Source organism: Erythrolamprus reginae, chromosome 6, assembly GCF_031021105.1.
Source record: "Erythrolamprus reginae isolate rEryReg1 chromosome 6, rEryReg1.hap1, whole genome shotgun sequence".
Taxonomy (NCBI): domain Eukaryota; kingdom Metazoa; phylum Chordata; class Lepidosauria; order Squamata; family Dipsadidae; genus Erythrolamprus; species Erythrolamprus reginae.
The window spans coordinates 66,786,290-66,800,673 of record NC_091955.1 but is presented as its reverse complement, the minus strand read 5'-3'; the positions used below and the strand labels follow the sequence as shown (position 1 = coordinate 66,800,673).

The 14,384-nt window shown below is 37.5% G+C and overlaps 1 protein-coding gene across 1 annotated transcript in view; it reads right to left on the bottom strand.

Annotated features, from left to right (window-relative positions):
• TMEM184B (transmembrane protein 184B) overlaps nucleotides 1-14,384 on the bottom strand; it is a 58,864-nt gene that overhangs the window by 20,581 nt on the left and 23,899 nt on the right. The window contains exons 4-5 of the mRNA XM_070756148.1: nucleotides 1,324-1,414; nucleotides 246-321 (exon numbers count right to left, since the gene is read on the bottom strand). Of these exons, the coding sequence (XP_070612249.1) occupies nucleotides 246-321; nucleotides 1,324-1,414 (167 nt within the window). The remainder of the gene's footprint in view (nucleotides 1-245; nucleotides 322-1,323; nucleotides 1,415-14,384) is intronic.

Genomic DNA, 14,384 nt, shown 5'->3' with positions numbered 1-14,384 from the left:
TGTCACAAATGGAAGACTAATTCCTATATCTACTAGTATGATTTGAAATTAAAATACTATGAGAGAACAAACAAAGAATTTCCTGGATACATCCACTCACATTAATCAAAACTGAAGTCAAATTTGAAGCAATGAGATATATCTTAAAGAATCTCAAGATACCCCCCTTGAAAAATGCCATGGAGGGAATAAGAAAAACACTGTGATAGTACTCAGTTTTTAAATTTCATCCTGTTAATCCATACCTGTTTACAGAATCTCAGAAAACCAATCGAGTATGTCTTTCCCCACAAGCAACAAGTGCCATACATGCAGCTGGACCTAAAAGTAACAGAACAGTAGATCAAATTAGAAAAAAACAAAATATTATGTGGAACTGGCTTAATAAAATAAATACTGTTACATGTTTATGCTTATAACAAGGGAATGACAAAGTGGTATCTCTTTTAAGTAAAATCTATCAAAGAAGCAAATAAATAAAAAAAATAGGCACACAAACATTTATTTCGCTAATGCTTTTCATGCCAAATTAAATCTGGAAGATTCAATACTCCTTTTACCGCTCTAAGACAAAACTTTCACTTATTTCAACAGAGCTACACTACATTATTTGTATTTCTAGAGTATTGCAAATTCCACAAGTTCTCAGTGTGGAAGTTGTTAATTTCAATGTTAATTTGAAATAGAAATGGAACAGAAATGGCATTGGACAATGTGAATGATTAAAATTAAATTCTAGATGGATTAAGAACAAAAAGGCTACTAATATTACAATCCAATCCAATCCAATTAATCAATCAGCTGTAGGCAGATATTGATATGGTAAACAATTTTTGTTCAATATCCGGGCTAGTTTTTATTACTATTTTCTTTTCATTTTGGATTCCTTACATGTTTTATACTTTCTATATATTACAAGAATTGCAGTTAAGTGGCGTATAAATATAAATAATCATCTCTTTGTAGAGTGCTCCTTGTAGAAGAGATAGAACAAATGCTATAATTAACATCTACCTAGTATTTCCCCCATCAAAGAGAGAATGATTACATTGCAAAGTATCTGAAATAATTGCTTTACAAAAATATGGAAATAAAAATGAAGCATCCCTCTTCAAACCATTAAAGCAGCTGTGTCTTTTGCAAGAATCAAAACAATTTTGAACTGTAGAAGCCTTGAAAAAGGCAAACATTCTTGAACCATTAAAAATGACTGTTTCATTCACAAACCTTAGGGCACAAAGCACCTCTTTCAAATCTCCTGCATTCCTAAAACAACTACATATAAAATATGCATATGTATATATTTAGGTACTAGATACTCACTCTATAGGCTTCCCTCTAATCTCAGACATGATGGAACTCTCTCCACCTAGGTATTCATAGCAGAGGCTAAGAAAATTATAGATGACAAAAGCTGCAAAAAAGAAAGAGGGAAGGAGAGAGGGAGAAAGGAAAAAGAAAAACACATATTAAGCTACTATCACTCAATACAAGCAAATTGTCACCGTTTAATGACTGTTTGAAAAATACCCTTCATGATTTTTGTATTTGCTTGTGATTTTTAAAAAATCTGCTGTTTCAATAATGGAGTGTGCTCTTTTATATGACTCATTTAAAAAAAAATAAATTAGAAGTATGATGGATGCTGCTACATACCATAATATGGAAAAGCCATTATTGGCAACTATAGCAAACAAATAGCTCAAGACAAAATGATTTGCTTGTTGCCAGGGTTAGCAGAATAAACAGAAATGGTGGGGAAAAAACAATAAGGAAACCTATACAGCATTTCATAATACATCCATCCATGTATATAATGATCATTAAATGAAATTAGAAAACACTCAATTAATGCTTCCACTAGATAAAGCTTATCTCAAAACTATTCTGATTGAAGCACCTTCAGCAAGCAAGTCAGATTCTACAGACAATGATCTCTATGTTCTCAAAAAATAAATCCAGGCCACAATTTAGATCACTGGTACTTAACTATTCAAGCAAAGGCGTACATAAAAATCATGATCCATCGTTTTACTATCAAACCAGACATTTTGAAATTAGTTATGAATTCTGAGCATTGATTTGTTCTTTTAGAAAGTGCTCTGCAACCGAAAGAAAAACTGCAGCATTTAATAAGCAACGTGTTCAGAAGTCTTTTTCACTGCAGCATAAACATATTTTTAGAATCATAGTGCTCCCTAGTGTCCATGACATTGTTAGTATGTTTAATAAAGAAATGACTTAACAAGATTTCTGGTCCAAAAACTAGCCGGCTATTACATGGGTAAATTTGTTCATAAAAATAATAAAAATCTACCCTTTAGGATAAAATAGCGTATTTTAGCCCAATTATCACATTTCAGAGAACACCGAAGCTAGAGAAGGAGCCTCAGGGAAATCACGGCATCGCAAAAACACGGAAGTCCGGAGGTGGGGTTTCCCAGCGAGGGGAGCCTAAGGGGAATCCCAGCAGCGCAAAAACGGGTGCTTCGCTGGCAACGGAAGTCCGGAGGTGGGGTTTCCCAGCAAGGGGAGCCTAAGGGGGAATTCTAGCAGTGCAAAAACGGGCGCTTCTCTGGCAATAGAAGTCTGGAGGTGGGGTTTCCCAATGAGGAGAGCCTTCAGCTAGCAACGGAAGACCAGAGGCGGGACATCCCAGCGGCGGCGGCTTGGGTTCGTAAGGTGAAAATAGTTTGGAAGAAGAGGCAAAAAAATCTTAAACGGGTTCGTATCGTGAAAAGTTTGTTAGATGAGGCATTCGTAAGACAAGGTACCACTGTACTTCTTTCTTTAAAAAGAAAATATAGTAAGAATGACACGAAGGAAGGAATGAAGGTAGGAATTAATGTCTTCTTGAAAGTATTTTGGTGACTATCAGCGGAAAAATAAATGGCATTACCTTAGGTGTGTAGTATAGAACACCCAACCAAGCAGAGAAAACAGATGAAATCTGTGCTAATTACTTAGCCAATGTCCACAGGAATCACCACTGTAGTAATGAGATTTTAACTACCTTTACATCAACTGAGAAACAAACCCTTTAGTGAGTAGATCTAACAGATTTTTTATGTGCCTAGTTGACATCTATATCACCTGAAAGGTGGAGGTGGAAACTAGAAGGTCAGCTGTACTGAATTTAATCCTAACTAAATAGGGATGGGATGATTGAAGGATTGGAAGTTGTAGAAATGTTGGGGGAGATTAAATGTAGGAGATGACCAGGCTGAACACCTGAGAGAGTGGTCAAATGCATCCTCAATCATGAATCCCTTAGCATCCACAAGAGATCTAAGTCCAGCCCACCTTGAATTCCATTAACTTTTATCTACCGCCAACTTGCTTTGAGACCAGTAGTAATTCAAAACCTTATAGAGCTTTAGGATACAATAAACCTATACAGTATTTTCATTTGAACTGCCTGGACTCCTGATATCCTGCATTTGACAGTGACCAGGTTATACTATAGTAGAATTTGCCACAATATGAATGAATGAAGTCAGAACGGTGTTTTAGACATTAAGAAAGCTGACTTCAACAAACTAAGAGAGAGATTAGGAAGGATTTCATGGATGGAAATTTTAGAAGGAAAAACAGTTCGGGATGCATGGGGAACTCTGAAAAGCAAAAACATTAAAGGCCCAAAAGAAAAACAAAAGACACCAGATGAAACCAGGATGGTTGCACAAAGAACTCTCTGACAAACTGAGGCACAAGAAGGACAAGTATTAAAAAAGGAAAGAGGGACAGATAACTAAAAAAAAATTAATAGGGCAAATCTGTAGGGATGGAGTAAGGAGGGCTGAGGCTCTGAATGAACTAAGTCTTGTCAAAAAAAAACCCCAAAAAGCAAAAGTAGTTTATTTCAATACAAGAAGAAAAGTCAAAGAAATTATCAGTCCACTAATGGGAGAAGATGGTAAAAAGGTGACCAGTGGACCAGCTTAATTCCTTCTTTTCATCTATCTTTACGCAAAAGGAGAAAATAGCCCAACTTATCAATAGCAGCACAGTGGGAGACAGGGATGGAGGTCAAAGTAGGTAAGAAATCATGCTGCTTTATCTTCCTGGAAAGTAGAGATTATTTACAATAATGTATTTATTTGTTTATTTATAAATAACAAACAATATAAAAACAGTAGTCTATCAAAAGGTGTTTTCAACAGGATACAACAATCTTATGTCCATTTTACCCATAAAAGGATTAACTTCCAAGAAGATATAAGGTTGCATAGAAATGTCTGCAAATAGCTTGGCCATAATATTTTAATTATCAAATATGCTTATTATTTACAAATTCTAGAACTATGTTTGTCATCAGACCATGCTAAGAAAATTAAGAAACAAACAAAAATGTGATGGGGGGAAGGTGGAAGGAAGAACTGGATATATTTGGTTTGCGTATATATTTTAACATTTAAAAAACATTAAACATTAAGTACTGAATGGGTTTATTAACATTTGTATAAGGGTAAAAATGCTCTTTTCATCTGCTCTTGCTTTTTCTAGAAATAGTTCTGAACAGTTCATGAGCAGAAAACACAGAAAGGGAGAGGAAAAAAATACCATTAACACACAGGATATTGAACTGGATGAAGTGGCAAATTTTAGAATGTGAACTGACCCTCCGAGCAGATGTTATGATGTTTGCGATCTCCCTAAGCGAAGCAAAGGGAATAATAGCTGTTGCTAGGAGATGACAGAACAGCAGGCTTCTTCCTATGATTCTGTATTTATACATACACAGTAATGGTTAGGAATGGGGACACTCAACCAAACAGAAATAATTTCTGACTGTGCAATTGCTTGATTTTATATCCTGCCTTTGTGCAGGAGGCTTAGGACAGCTTACAAAAAAAGGTGTACAGTGTTCCCTCGATTTTCGCGGGGGATGCGTTTCAAGACCGCCCGCGAAAGTCGAATTGACGCGAAGTAGAGATGTGGAAGTAAATATACTATTTTTGGCTATGAACAGTATCACAAGCCATCCCTTAATAAAATACTGTACTGTGTGTTTATAACAGTGAGCTCATAATAGGGCAACTCTATCAATATCAAAATGCCACTTAAATAGTTGAGCTAGTTTCAAACTAGATTTTGATTTTCTTTCTCTCTTCCTTACTCCCATTCTTTTTCTTTCTCTTTTCCTTCCTCTCTTTTTTCTATCTGTTTCTCTCTCTTCCTCTCTCTCTCCTTCCCTCTCACTCTTTCCCTCTCGGCTTCTGGGCAGGTTTGGAAAACTCTGAGTTGATGATGATTTTTAAGTGAGCGATTGCTCACTGCTCAGCTTAGAGGGAACTATGACCACTATGAAGGTTCCCACGTTTTTCTAAAAGAAAGGATTGGGGATCCTTCGTAGTCTCTTGGGAAACCAAAGTTGTCTTATTTCACCCCAAGTGGTCCAAGCCAAAAAGCATACCCCCCAAACCCTAAAATAAAGGGATATGGCATAACGACAGAAAGGAGAAAACTACAGGAAGACTCTGAAGGCTCAAGCCACACTTCAGGAATCCAGATGAATGAACTGGCTTCAAGTGCTGGAGGATTAGAGCAGGGTTACAAAAACACATTATCTAACAGTCAACAGATTTCAAGGGAGAATGTTTTATGCTGGTATTCTCAGACCTTCACCACAGCTGGTGTGTAGATGTCCTGCCCAGAAAACAAAAGTAAAAGCAATCATTCTCACACACCTCTTTCCTACAGTCACTTGTTTTGGTACATTTCAGTTATTTGATATTTGACTGTATTCTGCTTGGGCCTCTCTTGGAGCTGGAAGGTATTGATTTGATTGATTGATTTTGTCTAATACACAATGAGGGTTTTAGTGGGTATACACATAGTAAAATACATGATGGTTATAGAGGATATACTCATAGTAAAATATATCTAAGAAAGAAGAGAAGTTATAGGAATAGAACGTATCAATGAAAGAATAGAAGAAGAGATATAGGAATAGAAGAAAGGTATAGGAGATATAGGAGAGCAATAGGACAGGGGACGGAAGGCACTCTAGTGCACTTGTACTCGCCCCTTACTGACCTCTTAGGAATCTGGATAGGTGAACCGTGGATAATCCAAGGGTAAAGTGTTGGGGGTTTGGGGATGCCTTTCGTAAGCTTCTTAAAAACCACCTCTGCCACCAGGCATGGGGGAACTGAGATACTCTTCCCCCCTAGGCCTTTACAATTTTATGCATGGTATGTCTGTATGTATGTTTGGTTTTATAATAAGGGTTTTTAACTGTTTTAATATTGGATTGTTTATATGCTGTTTTTATTAGTTGTTAGCCGCCCTGAGTCTACGGAGAGGGGCGGCATACAAATCCAATCAATCAATCAATCAATCAATGACACTATGAAGTCCAGTAATGAGTTCCATGCTTCAACAACTCGATTACTAAAGTCGCATTTTTTAAGGTCAACTTTGGAGCGGTTAATATTAAGTTTAAATCTGTTGTGTGCTCTTGGGTCCTTTTCTTTTATGCTAGAGAATCTGCATTAGTGCTGTAAGAAGCAAACCTCACACTTGGGGATGGGTTCTACTCAAGTCCTTATGTTTGGGCCCAACTCTATGGGTATCTTGGTTTAGCCACCTTTTAGTCATCCTCTTACTTTTAGGATGAGTCACCTAAAGGAGGGCGTGACATCTTTTTTTGTTCTGAGACAAGCTCTTTAAGGGAATTGATGTCATGTTAAAATGCTCTTAAGATAATCATGTTCTGGAAATGAGAATGTCTATTCTCTTGAATTGTGTGATCAAACTAACCATAGCATTTTAAAAAAAATAGGAGTGACATTTTTTTCTGCTGAAGATAGTCTCCGGAGAGGGACGGCATATAAATCCAATAAATAATAATAATAATAATAATAATAATGAATAGAAATGAATTATTTTAGACTGATTATTATTATTATTTATTAGATTTGTATGCCGCCCCTCTCCGTAGACTCACAACAGTGATAAAAACAATACATGGTAACAAATCTAATAATTAAAATCTAAAGTAACAGTTTTACATCAAAAAGTCTAAAAATAGATAAAATACATACACACAGTCATATCATGCACAAAATTACATAGGCAAGGGGGGGATGTCTCAGTTCCCCCAAGCCTAACAACAGAGGTGGGTTTTAAGGAGTTTACGAAAGGCAAGGAGGGTGGGGGCAGTCCTAATCTCTGGGGGGAGTTGATTCCAGAGGGTCGGAGCCACCACAGAGAAGGCTCTTCCCCTGGGTCCTGCCAGACGACATTGTTTAGTCGACGAGACCCGGAGAAGGCCAACTCTGTGGGACCTAACCGGCCGCTGGGATTCGTGCGGCAGAAGGCGATCTCGTAGATATCCTGGTCCAGTGCCATGAAGGGCTTTATAGGTCATAACCAACACTTTGAATTGTGACTGGAAACTGATCGGCAACCAATGAAGAATGCGGAGTGTTGGTGTAACACGGGCATACTTAGGGAAGCCCATGATTGCTCTTGCAGCTGCATTCTGCATGATCTGAAGTTTCCGAACACTGATGGTTTTCTGTGTCAATTTCCTGCTCCAGGGGTTAAAGAAAGGCTCAACAGGTTTTTTGGCCTAAAACTAATCAATAAAGAAGAGCTATTTAAGGAAATGTTAGTTAAGTACACTTTAAGGGAAAGCCACTATGGAATAATTTTGACTTTAAGAAAAAATCAGAACTGCAGAAAAAACAATTGCTGCCAACCTGCCTTCCATTGAGGACCTGTATACTGCACGAGTCAAAAAGAGGGCGGGAAATATATTTACTGACCCCTCGCATCCTGGACACAAACTGTTTCAACTCCTACCCTCAAAACATCGCTACAGAGCACTGCACACCAAGACAACTAGACACAAGAACAGTTTTTTTCCGAACGCCATCACTCTACTAAACAAATAATTCCCTCAACACTGTCAGACTTTCTACTAAATCTGCACTTCTATTCTACTAGTTTTTCTCATCATTCCTATCACCCATTTCCTCCCATGTTGACTGTATGACTGTAACTTGTTGCTTATATCCTAGGATTTTTATTAATATTGCTTCTTCATTGCTTATTTGACCCCTATGACAATCATTAAGTGTTGTACCACATGATTCTTGACAAATGTATATTTTATTTTATGTACGCTGAGAGCATATGCACCAAGACAAATTCCTTGTGTGTCCAATCACACGGCCAATAAAAATTCTATTCTATTCTAAAAAAATAAAACTGGCCACCATCCAATATGTATTCTTGGTCTTCCAAAAATTATTTAATTCAGAGTAACAATAAGTAGGACTCTATGATAAAAGAAGCTGGTGGGAAGAGGGGTCCTACAATAGGTAGACATTACCAAAGAAAGAGGCATTAAAACACAATTATAAATAACTTGAATAGCAGAGGAGAACATAAAGAAGCGGTACAAAAAGCTTGCAGCAGACTTAAAAGCAAAAAACAATACACAAGAGGCTGACATTTGTGTGATCATAAAGCAAGATAGGAAGCCTGGGATTGTAGAGTTGGAAAAAGAAAGATCATAAAAACTCAGCTTAGCAAAGGAAGCGGAAGCGGTGAATATAAAAAATGTAAACATTTTTAGATATGTTCAAAGTAAAACAAAAATGAATTAGTATATTAGTTGCTCAATGATGGTGACAAAAAGTTAAAGAAACAAAAAAATGTAGAGCTTTTGGTTGCTATTTAATTCAGTCTTCTACAAACAAATCATACATGATCTACAATGATATTAAAACAAAGAGGAAAAGCAGGCCTGAAGCTTGAGTTAATGCATAGTCAGGAAATGTTTATTTATTTTCAGCTACTTTAAATTTCCTGGTTATTGGTTTCCCGAAATACTGAAAAAAATTGTCCCAATACTGAACTTCGGGGGAAAAAAGATATGCATACTTAAAATGTATATAAATAATTGCAATTTTTCTTTTATGATTACAGTTGGCCATAGGGTAAGCTTATACTTAAAAAATGTATTTTAAGACAAAAGTTTGTTTACAATCTTGCACATGCAGAACGTAGCAAAACAAAACAAAAATAAACCACTGGGTCTTTGGGCTAAGTATTTTTTAATTAATATTTTTGAAAAACCGTGGTATAGACTTTTCGCGAAGTTCGAACCTGAGAAAATCGAGGGAACACTGTATTCGTTTTACTTGAATAATATAACTCTGTGAAGTAGGTTGGACAGAGAATATTTCACTGGCTCAAGGTTACCTGGCGAGTGAATATTTCTGCCATATTGGGTATCATATTCCAATGAATCGTTACCACTATCAGGACTGGGCGGCACAGAAATAATAAATAAATAAATAAATAAATAAATAAACAAACTAACAAACAAACAAACAGACAAATAAAAACCCCACCCTGTTTTGCGTCAGAGAATTTCAAAAATAAAATACTGTACTGTGTGTTTATAACAGTGAGCTCATAATAGGGCAACTCTATCAATATCAAAATGCCATTTAAATAGTTGAGCTAGTTTCAAACTAGATTTCAATTTTCTTTCTCTCTTCCTTACTCCCATTCTTTTTCTTTTCCTTCCTCTCTTTTTTCTATCTGTTTCTCTCTCTTCCTCTCTCTCTCCTTCCCTCTCACTCTTTCCCTCTCGGCTTCTGGGCAGGTTTGGAAAACTCTGAGTTGATGATGATTTTTAAGTGAGCGATTGCTCACTGCTCAGCTTAGAGGGAACTATGACCACTATGAAGGTTCCCACATTTTTCTAAAAGAAAGGATTGGGGATCCTTCGTAGTCTCTTGGGAAACCAAAGTTGTCTTATTTCACCCCAAGTGGTCCGAGCCAAAAAGCATACCCCCCCCCCCAAACCCTAAAATAAAGGGATATGGCATAACGACAGAAAGGAGAAAGCTACAGGCAGACTCTGAAGGCTCAAGCCACACTTCAGGAATCCAGATGAATGAACTGGCTTCAAGTGCTGGAGGATTAGAGCAGGGTTACAAAAACACATTATCTAACAGTCAACAGATTTCAAGGGAGAATGTTTTATGCTGGTATTCTCAGACCTTCACCACAGCTGGTGTGTAGATGTCCTGCCCAGAAAACAAAAGTAAAAGCAATCATTCTCACACACCTCTTTCCTACAGTCACTTGTTTTGGTACATTTCAGTTATTTGATATTTGACTGTATTCTGCTTGGGCCTCTCTTGGAGCTGGAAGGTATTGATTTGATTGATTGATTTTGTCTAATACACAATGAGGGTTTTAGTGGGTATACACATAGTAAAATACATGATGGTTATAGAGGATATACTCATAGTAAAATATATCTAAGAAAGAAGAGAAGTTATAGGAATAGAACGTATCAATGAAAGAATAGAAGAAGAGATATAGGAATAGAAGAAAGGTATAGGAGAGCAATAGGACAGGGGACGGAAGGCACTCTAGTGCACTTGTACTTGCCCCTTACTGACCTCTTAGGAATCTGGATAGGTGAACCGTGGATAATCCAAGGGTAAAGTGTTGGGGGTTTGGGGATGCCTTTCGTAAGCTTCTTAAAACCCACCTCTGCCACCAGGCATGGGGGAACTGAGATACTCTTCCCCCCTAGGCCTTTACAATTTTATGCATGGTATGTCTGTATGTATGTTTGGTTTTATAATAAGGGTTTTTAACTGTTTTAATATTGGATTGTTTATATGCTGTTTTTATTAGTTGTTAGCCGCCCTGAGTCTAAGGAGAGGGGCGGCATACAAATCCAATCAATCAATCAATCAATCAATCAATCAATGACACTATGAAGTCCAGTAATGAGTTCCATGCTTCAACAACTCGATTACTAAAGTCGCATTTTTTAAGGTCAACTTTGGAGCGGTTAATATTAAGTTTAAATCTGTTGTGTGCTCTTGGGTCCTTTTCTTTTATGCTAGAGAATCTGCATTAGTGCTGTAAGAAGCAAACCTCACACTTGGGGATGGGTTCTACTCAAGTCCTTATGTTTGGGCCCAACTCTATGGGTATCTTGGTTTAGCCACCTTTTAGTCATCCTCTTACTTTTAGGATGAGTCACCTAAAGGAGGGCGTGACATCTTTTTTTGTTCTGAGACAAGCTCTTTAAGGGAATTGATGTCATGTTAAAATGCTCTTAAGATAACCATGTTCTGGAAATGAGAATGTCTATTCTCTTGAATTGTGTGATCAAACTAACCATAGCATTTTAAAAAAAAAAGGAGTGACATTTTTTTCTGCTGAAGATAGTCTCCGGAGAGGGACGGCATATAAATCCAATTAATAATAATAATAATAATAATAATAATAATAATAATAATAATGAATAGAAATGAATTATTTTAGACTGATTATTATTATTATTTATTAGATTTGTATGCCGCCCCTCTCCGTAGACTCACAACAGTGATAAAAACAATACATGGTAACAAATCTAATAATTAAAATCTAAAATAACAGTTTTACATCAAAAAGTCTAAAAATAGATAAAATACATACACACAGTCATATCATGCACAAAATTACATAGGCAAGGGGGGGATGTCTCAGTTCCCCCAAGCCTAACAACAGAGGTGGGTTTTAAGGAGTTTACGAAAGGCAAGGAGGGTGGGGGCAGTCCTAATCTCTGGGGGGAGTTGATTCCAGAGGGTCGGAGCCACCACAGAGAAGGCTCTTCCCCTGGGTCCTGCCAGACGACATTGTTTAGTCGACGAGACCCGGAGAAGGCCAACTCTGTGGGACCTAACCGGCCGCTGGGATTCGTGCGGCAGAAGGCGGTCTCGTAGATATCCTGGTCCAGTGCCATGAAGGGCTTTATAGGTCATAACCAACACTTTGAATTGTGACTGGAAACTGATCGGCAACCAATGAAGAATGCGGAGTGTTGGTGTAACACGGGCATACTTAGGGAAGCCCATGATTGCTCTTGCAGCTGCATTCTGCATGATCTGAAGTTTCCGAGCGCTGATGGTTTTCTGTGTCAATTTCCTGCTCCAGGGGTTAAAGAAAGGCTCAACAGGTTTCTTGGCCAAAAACTAATCAATAAAGAAGAGCTATTTAAGGAAATGTTAGTTAAGTACACTTTAATGGAAAGTCACCATGGAATAATTTTGACTTTAAGAAAAAATAAAACTGGCCACCATCCAATATGTATTCTTGGTCTTCCAAAAGTTATTTAATTCAGAGTAACAATCAGTAGGACTCTATGATAAAAGAAGCTGGTGGGAAGAGGGGTCCTACAATAGGTAGACATTACCAAAGAAAGAGGCATTAAAACACAATTATAAATAACTTGAATAGCAGAGGAGAACATAAAGAAGCGGTACAAAAAGCTTGCAGCAGACTTAAAAGCAAAAAACAATACACAAGAGGCTGACATTTGTGTGATCATAAAGCAAGATAGGAAGCCTGGGATTGTAGAGTTGGAAAAAGAAAGATCATAAAGAACTCAGCTTAGCAAAGGAAGCGGTGAATATAAAAAAATGTAAACATTTTTAGATATGTTCAAAGTAAAACAAAAATGAATTAGTATGCTAGTTGCTCAATGATGGTGACAAAAAGTTAAAGAAACAAAAAAATGTAGAGCTTTTGGTTGCTATTTCATTCAGTCTTCTACAAACAAATCATACATGATCTACAATGATATTAAAACAAAGAGGAAAAGCAGGTCTGAAGCTTGAGTTAATGCATAGTCAGGAAATGTTTATTTATTTTCAGCTACTTTAAATTTCCTGGTTATTGGTTTCCCGAAATACTGAAAAAAAATTGTCCCAATACTGAACTTTGAAAAAAAAAGATATGCATACTTAAAATTTATATGAATAATTGCAATTTTTCTTTTATTATTACAGTTGGCCATAGGGTAAGCTTATGCTTAAAAAATGTATTTTAAGACAAAAGTTTGTTTACAATCTTGCAAATGCAGAACGTAGCAAAACAAAACAAAAATAAACCACTGGGTCTTTGGGCCGGCCACTCCCTTTTAGCCCACAGGGTTACTGTGAATTAGGAAACATAGGAGCCTGTTGCAATAAAAGGCAGGACATGAATCAAATAAACAAATACAATGTTAATGGTGAAAATCCTCCTAACATTTGTAGATGTGTAAAATGTGATGGAATATCTGCTGCTCTGTGAGTGAGAGGCTTCTAGAGTTGTTAACCTGAACCTACGTAGCTTCTGCTCCGGCAATCTCACACTACTCACAAGAGCCTACAAAACTTTTGCCAGACCCATCCTTGAATACAGTTCAACTGTCTGGAACCCATACCACATCTCGGACTTCAACACCCTTGAAAACGTCCAAAGATATTTCACCAGAAGAGCCCTTCACTCCTCCACTCGAAACAGAATACCCTACAAAAATAGACTAACAATCCTGAGTCTAGAAAGCTTAGAACTACGGCGCCTAAAACACGATTTAAGTATTGCCCATAAGATCAGATGCTGCAATGTCCTACCAGTCAATGACTACTTCAGCTTCAACCGCAACAATACAAGAGCACGCAACAGATTCAAACTTAATGTTAACCGCACCAAACTTGACTGTAAAAAATCTGACTTTAACAATCGAGTTGTCGAAGAGTGGAACTCATTACCGGACTCAATAGTGTCAACCCCTAACCCCCAACATTTCTCCCTTAGACTATCCACGATTGACCTCTCCAGGTTCCTAAGAGGTCAGTAAGGGGCGTACATAAGTGCACTAGTGTGCCTTTCGTCCCCTGTCCAATTGTCTTTCCTTTCTCTCACTTGTCATATATATTTTCTTCCTTTCATATATCTTCTCCTCTATTTTTACATATTATCTTTATATATATTACTTCATGTCTATTCTCTTCCGTATGTATTGTGTATTGGACAAATGAATAAATAAAATAAAATAAAAAAGATGGTCTCTAAATTTGATAAACAAATAATTCATACATTCATTGAAGAAAGGTCCTAAAAGGCATGAAATTTTGTAAAATTCTTCATTTAGGAAGCAAACATTAAATGTAAAGCTATAGGATTCGGTTATCTTGTTAAAAATGGTATTTATGAAAAAGATCTTGGAATATAAACCAGAAGTGCGTTAAGATTGCAAAGAAGGGGGGGGGGATCCCTTCTATATCGCATCAATATACTGTATTTCTAAATTAGGAAAGAATTGTTCTGCTTGATTCTGCTCTAATTTGGCATATACAGTGAACCCTCGATCATCGCGAGGGTTCCGTTCCAGGACCCCAAGCGATGATCGATTTTTCGCGAAGTAGCGGTGCGGAAGTAAAAACACCATCTGCACATGCGCAGATGGTGTTTTTACTTCCACCGCCCTTCGCCCGCCCACCCCGTTGCTCGCGCCTGGGGTTTCCCCGCGCGCGCGCCGCCCGCCCACGCCATTGCTGGGGCCGCTTCCCAGCTGGGAAGCGAAG